At 52.8% G+C, this 16323-nt stretch overlaps 8 protein-coding genes across 8 annotated transcripts in view; 6 read left to right on the top strand and 2 right to left on the bottom strand.

Moving 5' to 3' along the window:
* The window catches only part of ACA1_085290 (phosphoenolpyruvate carboxykinase), a gene marked incomplete at both ends in the record, with an annotated part of 2970 nt that extends 2304 nt beyond the window's left edge, over window positions 1–666 (top strand). Inside the window, 3 exons of the mRNA XM_004358207.1 lie at window positions 28–262; window positions 424–441; window positions 536–666. Of these exons, the coding sequence (XP_004358264.1) occupies window positions 28–262; window positions 424–441; window positions 536–666 (384 nt within the window). The remainder of the gene's footprint in view (window positions 1–27; window positions 263–423; window positions 442–535) is intronic.
* A 422-nt stretch (window positions 667–1088) lies between these two features.
* On the top strand, window positions 1089–2266 carry ACA1_085280 (uncharacterized protein; the record flags this gene model as incomplete). The annotated part of the gene is made up of 6 exons (XM_004358206.1): window positions 1089–1129; window positions 1224–1260; window positions 1319–1387; window positions 1453–1635; window positions 1700–1768; window positions 1844–2266. 6 exons carry the CDS (start codon window positions 1089–1091, stop codon window positions 2264–2266), a joined length of 822 nt encoding a protein of 273 aa, XP_004358263.1.
* A 560-nt stretch (window positions 2267–2826) lies between these two features.
* ACA1_085270 (uncharacterized protein) lies at window positions 2827–3970 on the top strand (the record flags this gene model as incomplete). The annotated part of the gene is made up of 3 exons (XM_004358205.1): window positions 2827–2980; window positions 3044–3706; window positions 3954–3970. The coding sequence occupies 3 exons, from the start codon at window positions 2827–2829 to the stop codon at window positions 3968–3970; spliced, it is 834 nt and encodes a 277-aa protein (XP_004358262.1).
* Window positions 3971–6233: 2263 nt separating this feature from the next.
* Window positions 6234–6491, top strand: ACA1_085260 (uncharacterized protein; the record flags this gene model as incomplete). The annotated part of the gene is made up of 2 exons (XM_004358204.1): window positions 6234–6291; window positions 6331–6491. The coding sequence occupies 2 exons, from the start codon at window positions 6234–6236 to the stop codon at window positions 6489–6491; spliced, it is 219 nt and encodes a 72-aa protein (XP_004358261.1).
* Window positions 6492–8216: 1725 nt separating this feature from the next.
* Window positions 8217–8797, bottom strand: ACA1_085250 (uncharacterized protein; the record flags this gene model as incomplete). Its single annotated transcript, XM_004358203.1, has 2 exons — window positions 8217–8246; window positions 8606–8797. 2 exons carry the CDS (start codon window positions 8795–8797, stop codon window positions 8217–8219), a joined length of 222 nt encoding a protein of 73 aa, XP_004358260.1.
* Window positions 8798–10763: 1966 nt separating this feature from the next.
* On the top strand, window positions 10764–11273 carry ACA1_085240 (uncharacterized protein; the record flags this gene model as incomplete). Its single annotated transcript, XM_004358202.1, has 4 exons — window positions 10764–10804; window positions 10901–10937; window positions 10996–11061; window positions 11130–11273. 4 exons carry the CDS (start codon window positions 10764–10766, stop codon window positions 11271–11273), a joined length of 288 nt encoding a protein of 95 aa, XP_004358259.1.
* Window positions 11274–12567: 1294 nt separating this feature from the next.
* Window positions 12568–13648, top strand: ACA1_085230 (uncharacterized protein; the record flags this gene model as incomplete). Its single annotated transcript, XM_004358201.1, has 3 exons — window positions 12568–12721; window positions 12786–13444; window positions 13508–13648. The coding sequence occupies 3 exons, from the start codon at window positions 12568–12570 to the stop codon at window positions 13646–13648; spliced, it is 954 nt and encodes a 317-aa protein (XP_004358258.1).
* A 1197-nt stretch (window positions 13649–14845) lies between these two features.
* On the bottom strand, window positions 14846–16123 carry ACA1_085220 (uncharacterized protein; the record flags this gene model as incomplete). Its single annotated transcript, XM_004358200.1, has 2 exons — window positions 14846–15544; window positions 15623–16123. 2 exons carry the CDS (start codon window positions 16121–16123, stop codon window positions 14846–14848), a joined length of 1200 nt encoding a protein of 399 aa, XP_004358257.1.
* Window positions 16124–16323: the final 200 nt, after the last annotated feature.

Raw genomic sequence — 16323 nt, 5'->3', positions numbered from 1 at the left:
AGACCGATGAGTAGCACGACCAAGCAGCGCAAGTCGCCATCGCTGGCGGCCGACATTGCGGTCATGCGCGAGCGAGAGGGCAAGCGCGAGCTGCTGATGATCAAGCGAGGCGGCCGCACCTTCCACGGCTGCCTCGCCTTCCCGGGCGGGTTCGTGGAGTACGGGGAGGAGCCCAAGCACGCCGCCCTCCGCGAACTGCAGGAAGAGACGTCCCTCGTCGGCACCGACCCGCAGCTCGTCGGCGTTTACGGCGACCCCGCTCGTGATATCCTCTCACCTCCCCCCCGCGTTGTGTGTCGTGTGTCGTGTGTCGTGTGAGCGTGTGCGGTGTGTGTGTGTGTCGTGTGTCGTTGTGGTCTCCTTAACTCGTGTCAACATCCGCGTGGACACACGGTGAGCACCTTCTACTACGTCACTGTCAAGGATTTCTCGACTATGAAGGTACGTTGCGGCCAAGGGTGATGGTGAGGGTGCTGGCTGTTGGAGCTGAGGGGGCTTTCATGTTGGGTGCGGCGCCAGGCGGGTGATGATGCAGCTCACGCCGACTTCTACGATGTGGAGGAGCTCAAGGGCCAAACCGACAAGATGGCCTTCGACCACGCCTTGCTGCTCCACGACCTTCTTGAGTTCGTCAAGAAGCACAACATCGACATCCCACGCGCATAGCTCGCTGGCTTTGTTGACATTTGGCCCAATGAACACTTTCAGTCTTTGCGTGTCCCAGTTTGCTGTGAATCACGGCATCACATTTCCTTTTGGCCGTTGCAGGTTCCTGTTCTAACATCACCTTGCCCTCTGCTCGCTCATCAAGCCTTGCGTGTCTGACAGTTTGCGAGTTGTTCTTCGTCGGTCTTGCGAAAGCGCAGATGCTCGGCGCCTGAGCAGGCTGCAGCCTGTAGCCAGGGGCACGAGGGACACTCGCGGGGCGTGATTTCGGAGGAAGGCAAAGAATGAAGAAAGAGCGAATGACGATGCCGCAAAGAATGAAGGGAAGAATGAAGTAATTCACAAGAACCACGCGCATTCTTCGTTGCAAGGAATTGAAAACAACAGCCACGCGTGGACACCCCCACTCGAAGCTGTTCAAGATGGAAGTACCCGTTGATCGACAGGCGTTCGAATTGGTCTGGTATGTTCGACCTAATTAATTTTTTGCCATTGTAGAGGTATCAATGCTTCAATTTCGGCCTGCTCACCCCACTCATCTTTCCACATCACACCAGCGACGACATCTTCGTCGCCCCTCGTGAGGCTCGGTGGGTATGTGTACTCCGCCCTTGTTTTTAAATTTTTGTTTCCTGATCGTTTTCTTGGCCAGTTGTCCCGGGAGAAGGGGATCAACGAACTGTTTGAACGCGCTGCCAAGCGTGTGCCAGGAGAGGGCAAGGTACGCTTTTGGTTGGCGTTCTACTTCTCCATTGAGCTCATTTACTCCTTTTTCTGTGATCGAAGACCAAAGCTCAGGCCACAGCAGTCCGCTTGAGCAAAGAATGGTCCGCTGTTTTGGAGGTGCATGAAGTACCCTCCAGCCTTGTGAAGGAGGTCCGTGGCACGCCCATGGCCGCCAAAGAAATAGATTTGTTGAGCGGCTCCCAGAAACCACGACGGGCTTTGCACAAGCTTCAACTTGACGCGGTATGTCAAACTCACAACAACCAGACCATGCTCACTCCATGCACTTACCTTGTTTGAGAAACAGCCTGTGACTTCAGCCCCGGAGGAAGTGCAGCTCTCCATGCCGATCAAGAGGCTCTCCATTGTCGGAGGCGTACATGCACTCCTGTTCGCCCTTTTGCCTCGTGGAGTCTTCCACTAACAGAGGTGTTTGCTGTTTCAGGCGAAGCTGACCTTGGAAAGAACCGAAGCCCTGCAGCAATTCCTACAACAGGTGAGGCCGAAAGAGCTTGATCTCCATGAAGCCAATCCTGCTCTGGTGCGGGCTCTTCTCAAGCGTCTTTCTACTGAGCCCAAGGGAGAGCATGTGTTCAAGGTACTTAAACCTATCTCATGTTGGTGTGCACTCTTTTTGGGCAAGGTATACTCATTCATGCTTCAGAAGCTCGATTTGCGTGGGTTTGAGGTAACTGCAGATGATTACGACCTCATCATGAGGCTAGGTCACTTCCGTAGGATAAAGTTCCTTGACCTGCGTGGTCACGCCATTTCAGGTGAGATTGCACATCTCCTCGCTCACCTCACACTTGTCTCTCTTGGTGTTACGGTACAGCTCATTTTCTTGGCTGCTATTGGTTGGTGGCATTACTGAACTAGTATCCTTGGCAGACTGTGTCGGAATGGGAGGCAGCAGTCATTGCCAAACGTGGATACCGTCTCCAGGCCCTCTACTTGGATGGGGAATGGACCTCCTTTGCTCAGGATGCAACATACGCCTCTCAGTGTGTTGCTTCATTTGTGGTATGCTCCTCTACTTTTTTTGAGACTGGGCGGAGGCTTAATGGTCTGGTTTGCCGCTTGTGACAGGATGGGGACCTCAAGGTGACCTCAAGCTTTCAGTGTCCCTCAATACTCATGGAGGAATTGCCTGCCCATCTGTCCATTTTGCGTATTGGTGATACCCTTGCTCTTGCACCATTGGTACATGACCCACACCCCTTGCTGATTTATGCATTAAGGACTTAACAAAAGCTTGCGTTACCCCTCTTGTTGCAGCTAAGTCGCAGATCAGCTCGTCCTAAGCATGCTGTTGTACCAGCTCCTCGTCAGCTTGACCTTGCACCTATTCCTCCAGACCTGGCGGAAGATCGAAATACTCCTCGCCTCCCCGAGTTTCAGCGAAAGGGAACCATTCGCTTCCTCATCGAGACCATGTCTGCCATTGGGCTGGAAGACCGCCTGGCGACTGGGTTCTTCTTGAAGGTCTATTGCTGGCTTCCCTCGCATCTAACCGTGCGCGGCCTCGCCCAGGACCTGATCACAGCCGAGTATGATCAGCGGAAGGCTGCTGGCGCACTCACTGGAGGTATGCCACCCCTCTTGTGGGTATTCATCAAGTCTTGCACTTAGTGATCATCTCCTCCAACAGATGACCTTTTGGCGTCGCTCGTGGCCATTGGTTTCCAGCGGGCCGTTGTTGACAGCTTCATCGCAAGTGTAAAAGACCGCGAGATCGTGCACCATCAGGGCTTGAGGAACGTCGCATTTGATCTCATCGACTCCGGCATTCACCGTTGGGCTGCCAACTTCTACACCCATTCGGACGAGCCAGAAGATGGCGAGACCAAACGGAAAGGGTCGGCTGGCCGTGGTGGCCGCGACCTGGGGAACGGTGGCCGTGGCCGAGGCGGTGGCCAGGGCGGTGGCCGAGGCGGTGGCCGGGGCGACGACAGCGACAATGAGGGAAGAAAGAGGAAGAGAACCAATGCCAGGGAGGAGGAGGAGGAGGAAGAAGAAGGAGGAGGTGAAGAGGAGGTCATCACCCTCTTCCATGGGACCACGTTCGAGGCCGCGAGGAACGCTTTTCGCAGAGTCGACCTGCGCCGTGGACGCGAGAACACTGACTTCGCCATCGAGAGCGCGTTCTACCTGGGCAACAACGCTTCGCTGGCACAGAGATGGGCGGATCAAAAAGCTGCCAGCAGGGGGTGGGACCCGGTACCAGCCTACTTGGTCTTCACGGTGAACACAAGGATGCTTGCGAAACACAGGCGGAAGGAGTTCGGCAGAGCTGACGACGAGTGGAAAAAAAGTACGTTTTCGCCCACGCAGTCCCTGCCACTGGAACACCTGCTGACCGTTACCCCAGTTTGTCTTCCACAACAGAAAACCTGTGGCGACTGGGCATGGCGCCAATTACGCGGACATGTGTGAAGAAGAGGAGCAGGAAGAGTTCGATTTCGTCATTGGGCCTGCGCTCGCAAAACTCCAACTTACGGCACGCTCCAGACACACCCAGCTTTTTTGTGGCTCACGCCACTAAGCACGCTTTCCCACAGAAATGGGAAGACTGTGAAGAGATGAGCGATGCCAGATACCCCTTCCGCCAGTATGCAGCGCTGACGCCGAGAGCCGTCGACTTTCTCAACCGGTCCCCCTGCAAGGTGCGCACCTTCCTTTCTCTCGCTTGCACTTTGGTTTGGCTTTGACTTGCTAACTTTCAGCCATCAGCTGTGCAAATGGGACACTGGCAAGTGGGTCGTGGTCGCTCAACGGCCTGCGGCGTGATTGAGGGCAGGGCGCTTTTTTTCCTTCCACCATCTCACTCTGTGTATGCTTGTCCTAATTTTCATCGGTTGCGTGGACTTAAGGATTTTTTTTTTCGCCATGGCGAAAAGCTCGGATTCTGGTAGTAACGCGCACACCCTCAAGTGGATGGAAAGGTTGTGTATTCTCGAAATCGTGTAACAATGCTGTCACTCGAGTTTTTGCGCAACACACCCATCTCGACGTCCTGCTCATCCTCGTTTGCGCCGCCGCCCTCGCCCTCGCTCGCACATGATGAAAGGAAGGAGGGAAGTGGTGGTGGAAGAGGAGGCGCACCTCCTTCCTGGAGTAGCCGAAGATCCTCTCAGCAGATCTGTTGAACAAGAGGATCTTGCACTACAAGAAGGAGAAGAAGGAGAAGAAGGAGAAGGGGGAAAGTGGGAGGGAAGAGTCTACGGTTAGCGAAGAAGCAGGGAGACATGTGGAGACGGAGTGGGGTTGCCGTGCCACCAGAAACTGGGCTCATTCTTTATATATTTCAGATTATTCGTGTTTCACATTTTTACGGGTGGCTTGCACACAAGTAGAATTAGAGCTGGTGCAAGGAAAGCAGCAGAGAAGGGGGAAACAAAAAACAGGACTTACCTCAGGTACCTCTTGGGCTGGCACTTACTCCAAGGTGCTTTCTCCAACTCCCACATCTCAACACATGTTGTGCCTGTCACAACACATGGTGTTGCCACCACCTGTTCATGGTGGTAGTGGACTTTAATTTCACTCCAATGAAATCAGGCGTTTTACATTAATTTTTACAGTGTCACATGCTTTTGTTGTGGTTTCTCTGTCTTTTATGCCATGGGCACAGCTGCATGGACCAAGATGAAGTGGGAGTGACCAAGACAACATGTAGTTGTACCCATTTCAATCATTTTGTCTCAACAAGAATAAGATGGTGAAGAGCAGTGAACCCTACTTCAACAGAATGTGATTGGGGGGGGGGCGCTGCTGACGATGTGAGGTTATATAAAAATGTGCCACAATCATAATACCTTGTTCAAATGATTCAACTTGCTTGCTTGTGTCCTCACTTTTTGTGTACCAACAACAGAGGTACACTTTTGTGATGTAAGCCTGATTTATGTGAAAGATGAACAAGTCAAGCTGTTCCACAGTGTCATGTCCCTTGCACACCTCATCATCACATTGGTGGACCTAGTGCAGGAGCTGCCTGGAGGTAAGCTTGTGTCTCAAGCGCCAAACAACAAGTTGGGGCAGAAACTCTCAATGCTGAGCATTCAGTTGCTCACATGCCTGTCTTGTTGCTACCCAGTGCATGCATCTTCTGCCTCTGATGTATGTATGTCAGCACACTCCTTCACTAACAACACAACTACTCATACTTGTGGGGGTGGCTGGCACAGTGTAACTTTGTGATTGAAAGTGAACAGGACTGGGAGGTTTGGCCACAGGCCAAGAAGAGCACCACAAGGCTGAACTTGCTCTACATTGCTTGGCAGTACCTGGTTTAGGGCACACACTACCTGCTTGCCATGTGACTTTGCTCTTGCTGACCTTAATGATTGAAACACATATGTGTGGCAGGGGGCAGTCCACACAGCATGCTGGTCCTGCTGCCAAGGCAATGTGTCTTCTGACCATCACCTGTCCTGAGGACAATGCTGTGGTCAACTGTGTGTTTGGCTGGGCCAAGTTCTTTGGTGTTGGTGATCAGGGTACCTTTTGCAAGCCACCCCATTTTGCATTTTGCTGAGTCTCATTCAATAATGGGGGTAATTGTTGCGCCTCCAACACAATAGACTGCCTGTCATGGAACTTTGAATGGTTGTGTGAGTGTGTGGAGCTCTTTCATGCACAAGAAGTGGTATTCCAGCAAGGGGCGCCAGTGTGGGTCTATGTTGTTAGCAAGGAGATGTGTGATAAGGTGGAGGAGAAGTACAGGGCTCTTCCATCTGCAAAAGTCAGCAGCAAGAGGTCAGAGGCAGAGGTGGAGGCAGAGGAGGAGGAGGAGGAGGAACAGGCAGTGGAAGGCAAGGCACCAGCTAGTGGGCGCCATGGCAGTTGTTCATCAACACTGCAGACAGGTGGAGAAGGACAAAGTGGAAGACAGGGGTCAAGGGAAGATGCCCACCAAGCATGCCAGGACTGAAGGTAAGTGCAAGGTGGAAATGACACCCAAGGAGAGTGACAAAGGTAGTGAGGTGGAGGCTCTGGGCATCCAGGAAGAGGAGGAGGCAGAGGTGGAGGGCATTGTGGAGGAGCAGGAGGAAGAGTGGGAGACCAAGGCACTGGCCAAGACACCCACCAATTAGGCTTTGAACACCCTGCTCAAGGGCATCCTCAAGTGCAGCAAGGAGGAAATGAAGCCTGTGGCGCCCAGGAGAGTGATGAAAGTAGTGAGGTGGTAGAGTTGGAGGGCAGCAATGATGAGGAGGAGTAGAAGACTGAGGCACTGGCCAAGCACATCAGGGCAGCAAAGTGCAAGGGCAAAGGTTGTGCAGTGACAGCAAGGAAAGTGGAGGAGGAAAGTGCCAAAGATGAGGATGACAACAAGGAGGAGAAAGAGATGAGTGACATTGAAGAGGAGAAGCCACTGACACATGTGTGGTCTCTCCATTACGCCTTTGAAACAGGCTCTGCAATAAGGTAGCAACCTCCATGGGGACACATAACATACTTCCAGGGCAGATAAGTGCTTCAAGCTGAGTTGACATGCTGGAGCACAACATTGCAGACTGTGACAAGGTGAAACCCTGGGGATGCCTGCCAAATGCTGAAGGACATGCTCTCAGAACAAGGTTGTGAAGAGTGCTGGTACCATTTCTCAAGCAATGTAGTAATGGTGCCTCTCATCTTGTGCTGCAGCCTCTCCTTTCATCTCACCACATGCAATCTTGCTGCAGAGTCATTGTTGCTTGGCCAGACTCCAGATGCCTGGTCTATGAGAAAGCATGCTGATCACAGACATGCTGAGGTGGCATTTTGTCATTGGTTTCTTGTTGACCACACAAGCCAGCATGGCAGGGTACACATCACCACCACTCCTACGTCATGGCTCACACATCTGGCAGGTTTGGACAGGCAAGGTGCATGTGTTGCTGATGGCCTTCACAAATCACCCCAAATGGGATCCTGCATGAGCTCAGTTGAATGGATGTGTATTCATCTTGAACTTGTGGTCATTTGAAATGAGAGGTCACAAATGACTGCAGAATTTGTGTTGTGCTAAAATCGTGTGAGATTTGACATATTTGATTTATAGGGCAGTTTTGAAGATCTGGATATGCACATGTGATTTTGACATGCTAGACTGCTGCATATAAGTGATATTGAGAGACTTGAGATGAAAATGGTTTCGTAAAAACTTGGATTTTGTGGAGTTAAAAGTGATTTTATCAGTGTGAAATGGAGTGGAATTTTAACTTCAGGAATAGTGCTCCAATTCAGCACAAATGTGAAGAACGAAGTTCCATCCATGAGTGCAACTGACTGAATATGGCGTGAGGTTGTACATGAACTGGAAGTGAGGGCAGCATGTTGGCCACTGATTACAGAATTGATGGAGGGGGTGAAAGCAAAAGCAAGGTGCATTTTGAGGTTGTTCCAAGGAGCACCAACACAAAACAAGGTAGAGTCAGATTTTACTTTGCACCAACACATCTGTGATAAACAATCAAATGGTAGGTTGAATGTGTAGTCATCATGTACATGTACACAATAAAGTAAGCATCCAGTTTTACAGTTTTTGTCATCATGTATGTGTACATGATAAAACTGTTGAGATGGGTTGGAGTGAGCACTTGTCATGGAGGTTCAAAAGGTACATCAAGAGGTTTGCCCAGTCAGCCCAACATGCCATATGCAGGGCGCTGTAACAAACCTCAGCTGAACAACAACTTACTTCCTTCTTTTTCCCCTCCTGAGCAGCTCAGGATCAGGCAGTTCTTCAGTGCAGGTTGGGCTAAGGTGACCAGAGTCTTCATCCAGATCAGGCCAGTCTTTCCACATGCTAAGAAGCCATGACTGGAGCGCAGGTCTCATCTGGTTGTTGAGATCCAGTGAAACATCTGCACACAAGAGGGAATTGTAGGAGAGAGAGGTGGGTGGGTCAGCAGTCAAGTGGTAGGGCCCATCTGTTGCTTCATCCAGCCAGTTAAGGAATATGTGTGCATGGGTGGTTTGAACTGACCACACCAAGCCACACAGCTCCTTTCTCACCAGCAATTGCCACAATGGCTCCATCATCTGGCTTCACTGATGTCAGCTCAAGTGTAGCACTTCCAGTGAGACTGATGGAAGCATTGATGGGCTGATCCAATGGCTCCAGGTCAGAGAGAAGGTCATTCTGAGCATGTTTGTACCAATAAACCCAGCCAAATGGGTCACTGGTGAGCTGCTCTGGAGGTGGCCTATTGAAGAGAGAGACAAGATCCTGGTAGGATTTCTTCATGGCCTGGGCATTGTTGAGCTCAGTGAGGGCAGAGAGGGTATCCTTGAGGATGGTGGTATCAAGCTGAGCCAGGAGAAGAGGAAGGGGAGAGTCAGAGGGACAGATGTTGAGGAAGGAATAGGGACCCATCCATGGAGAGGCAGAGGAATGGTAGTCCTTCATGAACATCTGCACATCTTCTTCAGCTGTGGAAGGGATGATTTCTCCTCCTGCCACAATCAATGGTGGGCCATCCTTGCAAGTGTGGGCGGTTTCAAGAATGTGAAAGGAAGGACTTCTTTCATTTTTTTATCATCAAATCATCCCTCACAGGTGAAGCTTGCAGGTAGGTGCAATCTCACCTTATTATTTTACCATACATGGTGTACAGGGCTTGCTGGATGTGGATGGGCGCCTTGCTGATACTGCCAGAAGCTGGCAATGTTGTTCCCAGTCACGGACTGGCCATGCAAGCAGGCAGACACAGGCAAGCTCATCCACAAGCCAGGCAAGAGGGATCCCCACTCCTGGCAGGAGGTTCAAGGTGGCGCTCCACAAGGTGAGCTTGGGTTGGTGTGGGGAGAAGGGTGACATGCTTGAGATCAAGTATAACAGCTGGAGCACCAAGGCTGCCAGTCCATTTGGTGAGCTTTGGTGGATGAGGTGTTTGTTCTTCTTGTGCTTTGGCATCTGTTTTCTTCACCTCAAGTTGCTGGACTGTTCAAGGTATGCACACATGTGGAGGCAGATTTGTGTTGTGTTCATTGTCATTGTTGTTGTTTCCACTAACAGTTGTGTGACAGAGACACCTGCACTACATGTGCACAAAGCACAATATCAGTGAGGAGTTAAACAGGCACATCAAGAACAATGGTGCCTTTCCAGGCAAGGATGGCTTCACTACACACTTCAACTTTGTTAAGAAGCAAGGCAAGATGGTATGTCATGGTCCACCATTGTCTTTTTTATTACTACTAACACACACCATCAAGAGTATTGTTTCTCTCATGGGCAGCAAGATGGAGAGTCTCATGCAGATTATGGAGGTCTGCCTGATGGGCTCCCAGCAGAGGAACAGCTCTGCTGGGAACAGCACATAGACATTCTTCACCTGCTTCAGCAGAGCAACTTCACCAATGAGAATCTTGAGAAGATGGCCAGGATGAGGTGATTGTGGAAGGCTGACATGTATTGGCTCTATGGCAATGTCAGTGATGGGAAGAAGAAGAGAAGAACAGTAGACAACAACAGTGATGAGGAGACCAAGCTAAGCTTCATGTTTGTGAACTTTGAAACCTGCAAACACTGGGCTGACATGATCAAGTTCACATGTTTCATCCTACAAGAGGACAGCAAGGGGCTGCATGCCAGCAGGTTCTCACTTTGTGTTTACTTTTAGGGCCACTAACAGGAGTGAGAGGAGCGTTTATTGTGCAATTACATCAGTTTCATCCCCCGCCCCAACTTTGCAAGCAGTTTTACAACGATCTGGGTTTTATCCCACTTTAACAGAAGCGGGTTGGGCAAATATGCAGAAAATAGCCTCAACTAAGTGTCACATAAAAAGGTGATGAAACCAATGTAATTGCACAATATTGGGGGAGCACCACAACAACATCTTTTACACCAACCTAACAACAGTACTGCCTCCCCCTCTCACTGCCAGCGCGTTTTTGCGAGTGATACACCCGCACCTGAGCCTACGCCCCCTCGCTTCCCTGCAAGAAGCACAACATCGACATCCCACGCGCATAGCTCACTGGCTTTGTTGACATTTAGCCCAATGAACACTTCTGTCTTTCAGTCTTGGCGTGCCAGTGAATCACATCATCACATTTCCTTTTGGCCGTTGCAGGTTCCTGTTCTAACATCACCTTGCCCTCTGCTCATCAAGCTTTGCGTGCTTCAGTTTGCGAGTTGTTCTTCGTCGGTCTTGCGACAGCGCAGCTGCTCGGCGCCTGAGAGCGGTACAGCCAGGGGCACGAGGGACACTCGCGGGGCGTGATTTCGGAGGAAGGCAAAGAATGAAGAAAGAGCGAATGACGATGCCGCAAAGAATGAAGGGAAGAATGAAGTAATTCACAAGAACCACGCGCATTCTTCGTTGCAAGGAATTGAAAACAACAGCCACGCACCCCCGACTCGAAGCTTCAAGATGGAAGTTCCAGTTAATCGACAGGCGTTCGAATTGGTCTGGTATGTTCGGACCTAATTAATTTTTTGCTATTGTAGAGGCATCAATGCTTCAATTTCGGCCTGCTCACCCCCACTCATCTTTCCGCATCACACCAGCGACGACATCTTCGTCGCCCCTCGTGAGGCTCGGTGGGTATGTGTACTCCGCCCTTGTTTTTTAATTTTTGTTTCCTGATCGTTTTCTTGGCCAGTTGTCGGAGGAGGGGATCAACGAACTGTTTGAACGCGCCGCCAAGCTTGTTCCAGGAGAGGGCAAGGTACGCTTTTGGTTGGCATTGTACTTCTCTCCATTGAGCTCATTTACTTCTTTTTCTGTGATCGTAAGACCAAAGCTCTTGAGGCCACAGCAGTTCGCTTGAGCAAAGAATGGTCTGCTGTTTTGGAGACGCATGAAGCACCCGATAGCCTTGTGAAGAAGGTACGGGGCAAATACGCATGGCCGCCAAAGAAAAAGATGTCGTTTGACTGAGTCACTGGCGCCGCTCCCAGGAACCACGACGGGCTTTGTACAAGCTTCAACTGGACGCGGTATGTCAAACTCACAACAACCAGACCCTGCTCACTCCATGCACTTACCTTGTTTGAGAAACAGCCTGTGACTTCAGCCCCGGAGGAAGTGCAGCTCTCCATTCCGATCAAGAGACTCTCCATTGTCGGAGGCGTACATACACTCCTGTTTGCCCTTTTGCCTCTCGTGGGGTCTTTCACTAACAGAGGTGTTTGCTGTTTCAGGCTAAGCTGACCTTGGAAAGAACTGAAGCCCTGCAGCAATTCCTGGGACAGGTGAGGCCGAAAGAGCTTGATCTCCATGAAGCCAATCCTGATCTGGTGCGGGCTCTTCTCAGGAGTATTGCTACTGAGCCCCTCACTGTCGAGGTACTTAAACATGTCTCATATTGGTGCCCACTCTTTTTGGGGGCAAGATACTCACTCATGCTTCAGAAGCTCGATTTGCGTGGGTTTGAGGTAACTGCAGATGATTACGACCTCATCATGAGGCTAGTTCACTCCAGGATAAAGTTCCTTGACCTGCGTGGTCACGCCATTTCAGTTGAGATTGCATATCTCCTCTCTCACCTCGCCCGTGTCTGGATGAGCCTTGTCTCTCTTGGTGTTACGGTACAGCTCATTTTCTTGGCTGCTATTGGTTGGTGGCATTACTGAACTAGTGTCCTTGGCAGACTGCATCAGTATGGGACGCAGCAGCCATTGCCAAACGTGGAGACCATCTCCAGGCCCTCTACTTGGATGGGGAATGGACCTCCTCTGCTCAGGATGCAAAATGCACCTCTCAGTGTGTTGCTTCATTTGTGGTATGCTGCCCTGTACTTTTTTTGAGACTGGGCGGAGGCTTAATGGTCTGGTTGCCACTTGTGACAGGATGGGGACCTCAAGGTAACCTCAAGCTTTCGGTGTCCCTGGGAACTTGCAGAGGCATTACCTGGTCAACTGTCTGTTTTGTGTCTTGGTGATACCCTTGCTCTAGTACCATTGGTACATGACCCAACCCCCTCTGATTTATGCATCAAGGACTTCACCCAAGCTTGCTTTACCCTCTCCTGTTGCAGCCAACTGAACGTATTCCAAGCCATGGACCAGCTCATCCCCAGCATGACCTCATACCAGCTCTTCATGAGCTTAGCCTTGCGTCAGCTCTTCATCAGCTTGACCTTGCACCTGCTCCTCCAGATCTGGCGGAAGAACCAACACCTCCCCTGCCCGAGTCTCATCGAATGGGAACCATTCACTTCCTCATCGAGACCATGTTCGCCATCGGGCTGAAAGACCACCTGGCGATCGAGTTCTTCTCGCAGGTTTATTGCTGGCTTCCCTCGCATCTAACCGTGCGTGGCCTCGCTGAGGACCTTATATCAGCCCAGTATGATAGACAGAAGGCTGCTGGCAGCCTTGCTGGAGGTATGCCACCCCTCTTGGGTATGCATAAGGTCTTGCGCTAAGTGATCATGCTCTCCACCAACAGATGACCTTTCGATGTTGCTCGTGGCCCTTGGTTTCAGGCGGGCTGTCGTTGATAGCTTCGTCGCAAGGATCAAAGATCGCGACATCGTGCACCATCGGGGCTTGAGGAACGTCGCCTTCGATCTCATCGACTGCGGCATTCACCGTTGGGCCGCCGACTACTACGCGCGTTCAGACGAGCCCGAAGATGGCGAGACCAAACCGAAAGGGTCAACTGGCCGCGGCGGCCGCGACCTGGGTGGCCGGAGCGGAGACAGGAAGGGCGGCGGCCGCGGCGACGGCCGTGGTCGTGGCCGTGGCCGTGGCCGCGGCCGCGGCGATGACAGCGACAATGAGGAAGGTGGGAGGACAAGAACCAACGCCGGGAAGGAGGAAGAGAAGGTCATCACTCTCTACCACGGGACCACAGCCGGCTTTGCCGCGAACATCTTTCACAACGGAATCGACCTGAGCGAGGGACGCAAGAACACCGACTTCGCCATCAAGAGGGCGTTCTACCTGGGCAACAACGAAGTGCGGGCAAAGAGATGGGCGCGTGATAAAGCCTCTCAAAGGCAGCAGAATCCGGTGCCGGCCTACTTGGCCTTCACGGTGAACACGAGGATGCTAGAGCGATACGCACGGAAGGTGTTCGACGGACCTGATGACGAGTGGAAACAAGTACGTCGTTCTGGCCCGCGCAGCCCTTGTGGTGTCCATCACCTAATACTTACCGTTACCCAGTTTGTCTTCCACAACAGAAACCCCATCAACGAAACAGCCGCGGCGTCCAAGTTCGACTTCATAATTGGACCTCTGCTCGCGGGCCTGAACCCGGCGGCACGCCCTTACAACCCCAGTTTTTTTTGTCGCTCGCGCAACTAAGCATGCTCACCCACATGGCAGAAATGGGAGCAGTGTGACGCGATCGAGGAGAGGGGGGACCCCTTCCTCCAGTATGCGGCGCTTACGCCGAAGGCCATCAAATTTCTCAACCGGTGCCCCTGTCAGGTAGCACCTCTTCTTTTTCTCGCTTGCGCGTTTAATTACTTGAACTAAACTTTCAGCCATCAGCTGCGCGAGTGGGTAGAGTACGAGTGGAAAGACGTCGCTAAAAGGCCTTGATTGAGGGCAAAGAGGCGCTTCCTTCCCTCGCGCGTCTGTGTATGCTTGTCCTTGAGAAATGCAATGCACTTTGCCGCAAGACCAGCCAAAGCTTCTTCTTGGGTCGTGTTGGTCAGCTCGAAGCCGCCCAAGCAGAAGGTGGCGCGCTGCAAAGGCGAGACTGCTTCGTGCTTTGTATGCAGTTCGGTACAGGCAGCCCGCCTCTTCGTCGTCATTGTCTGCGTGGAGAGTAGGTTTCCAAGGGCGTGTTGTCCTTCTTAGCTTTATTCTTCAAACTGCCGGCGGCCTTGCCCTGCTTGCCGCTCTTCAGTACGTCTCTCTTGGTGAGCTTTGTCCCATCCTTGGCACACCTCCTCAGCCCTACCTTGCACCCGCCACTCTGGTGTGATGGAATATCTGCCCGCACCTCCCGTACCCTCCACGCCGGTGGAGCAGCGTTGGTGCCTCGGACAGTTGAGCAGGTGCATGCTCCTCCTCGGTTGAAGATCCAACCGCCATAAAGGAGAGAAGGGAGATCATTTTCTTCTTCATCCAGACCGTGCCACCATCGGCCTACATCTAGCGATTGATTTCTTCAAGGCCCCTCTAGACCGACTTCCCGAACATTTACCGTGAGCGGCCTGGCCCAGGACTTAGGATATTTGAGTACGATCGGCTGAAGAGTAGTAGCGCATTTACTGAAGGTGTAGCTCTTCTTGGAGGGAATCGACGAGGACGACGAGATGGCTCAGCGCCAGGGCTTGCAATACCTCACCTTCGGTCTCATCGACGTCCGCGAACGCCAGTGGGCCGCCGATTACTAGGGGCCATTCAACGAGCCTGAAGAGCGACGAACAGCCTAGTGGCCAGGGTTTCGATCCCTAACCTGCGTCCAATGCGCTTCCATTTTTTAACTGATGTTCAAAACGGTTCGATCGAAAAGCTCCATCCATCTATTCATACACGCTTGTTCATTAACTACACGGGCGAAGAGTGAAGTAAAACGGTGTTCTTCGCGTTCACCTTCTTCGCTTCCTCTTTCTCCTTCTCTCTTTCCTCCCTCTTGCTCTTCCTTCGTCCGCTCATGATCTTGGGCTTGATCTTCATCAGCCGCGCCAGTTTGACCTTCTTCTTCTGCTGCTGCTGGTCCTTATCGCCCGCCGCATCTTCCCACAGCTCTCCCTCCTCGTCCTCCTCCTGCTGTCGCTCCCACTCCTCCACCCCGAGGTTGATCTCCTCCGCTGACTCGATGTCGCTTCCGCTTCGCAGCGCTTTGGTGCAGTCCTCCTCCGCTTCGCTCTCCTCCACCGCGCTCTCGCACTCGCTGTGCTGCTGCCGATGGCCTGCCTGGCGCCGTTCCCTCGGCGTCTTGTCGCCACCGCCTCCGCCCGACTGCTCCTCGCTTCGCTTTCGCTCTTTGGTGGTGGTCAATCCTCTGTCGCTTTCGCTCTTTTGGCGGTTCATCGCCGCTGCTGTGGCGCTCTCCGTGGGCTCCGGCGTCGACTGCTGCTCCTGTTTGACAAAGAGCCGCAGGAGCCGTTCGTTCTTCGCCGCGAGCGCCTCCTGCTCCTTGCGCTCCCTCTCGAGCCGCTCCCGCTCCTTCCGCTGCTCTTCGGCGATCCGCGCTTCGTCGCCGAGGCTCTCCTTCTTCTCGCGCAGCTCCTCCTGCGCCTTCTTCTTTTTCTCCCACTGCGCGCGTCGTCGGTCGCACGCCCGCTGGTTGGCGTTGGCCATCTGCTGCAGCGCCGACGCCACGCCGCTCTCCGACAGGCTTCGCGTGTGTCGCTTCGTTCTTTTCCCGTCGTCCGCGACGCCCTTCGCTTTCGCTTCGCTCTTTTCTTCGCTCTTTTCCTTTTCGTCTTCGCTCTCGTTCTTTTCCTTCACCCGCTCCCACTCTGCTCCGCTCTCGGCGCCGCTGCCCTCCTCCTTCGGCCCCTCGACCACCTGGGGCCGGGGCGGCTGCTGCTGGTGGTGGTAGGACGAGGGGGCAAAAGTGCGGAGGTTGGCCATGACCTGGTCGGCCACCTCGCAGGCCAGCAGCAGCGTCTCCAGCCCCCCGCCCTGGGCCTGGCAGTAGCTGAACGACAGGCTGCGTCGGTGCATTTTGCGACTCTCCGACAGCAGCTGGCCCAGCCGCGCCCGGCTCTGCGTGTCGAAACTCTGCTCCATTGCAGCTCGTCGCTCCTCCGCCGTCATCGTGGTCGTCGTGGTGGTCGGGGTTGTGGTGGTTGAGGTCGTGGTCGCTGCCGCCGACATGGTGTGCCTTTCTTCTTCCTCAAGCTTGGTGTGGTCTAGGTCGGCAAATGGTGTCTGGTCTGCGTTGGCGTTGGGCGACTGCGGGTGGTGGCGTGTAAGCCCGTATTTCCAGGTGGTGGGCAGTATTAGCCGTCGGTCGCGTTGCTACTGCGCGCTGTTGGTTGGCGTGACGAGACACGGGGACCTTGCTCTACTCTCTT

This window comes from Acanthamoeba castellanii (genome assembly GCF_000313135.1).
Source record: "Acanthamoeba castellanii str. Neff unplaced genomic scaffold scf7180000084632, whole genome shotgun sequence".
Classification (NCBI taxonomy): domain Eukaryota; phylum Discosea; order Longamoebia; family Acanthamoebidae; genus Acanthamoeba; species Acanthamoeba castellanii.
This window is presented reverse-complemented; position numbering and strand designations above follow the sequence as displayed.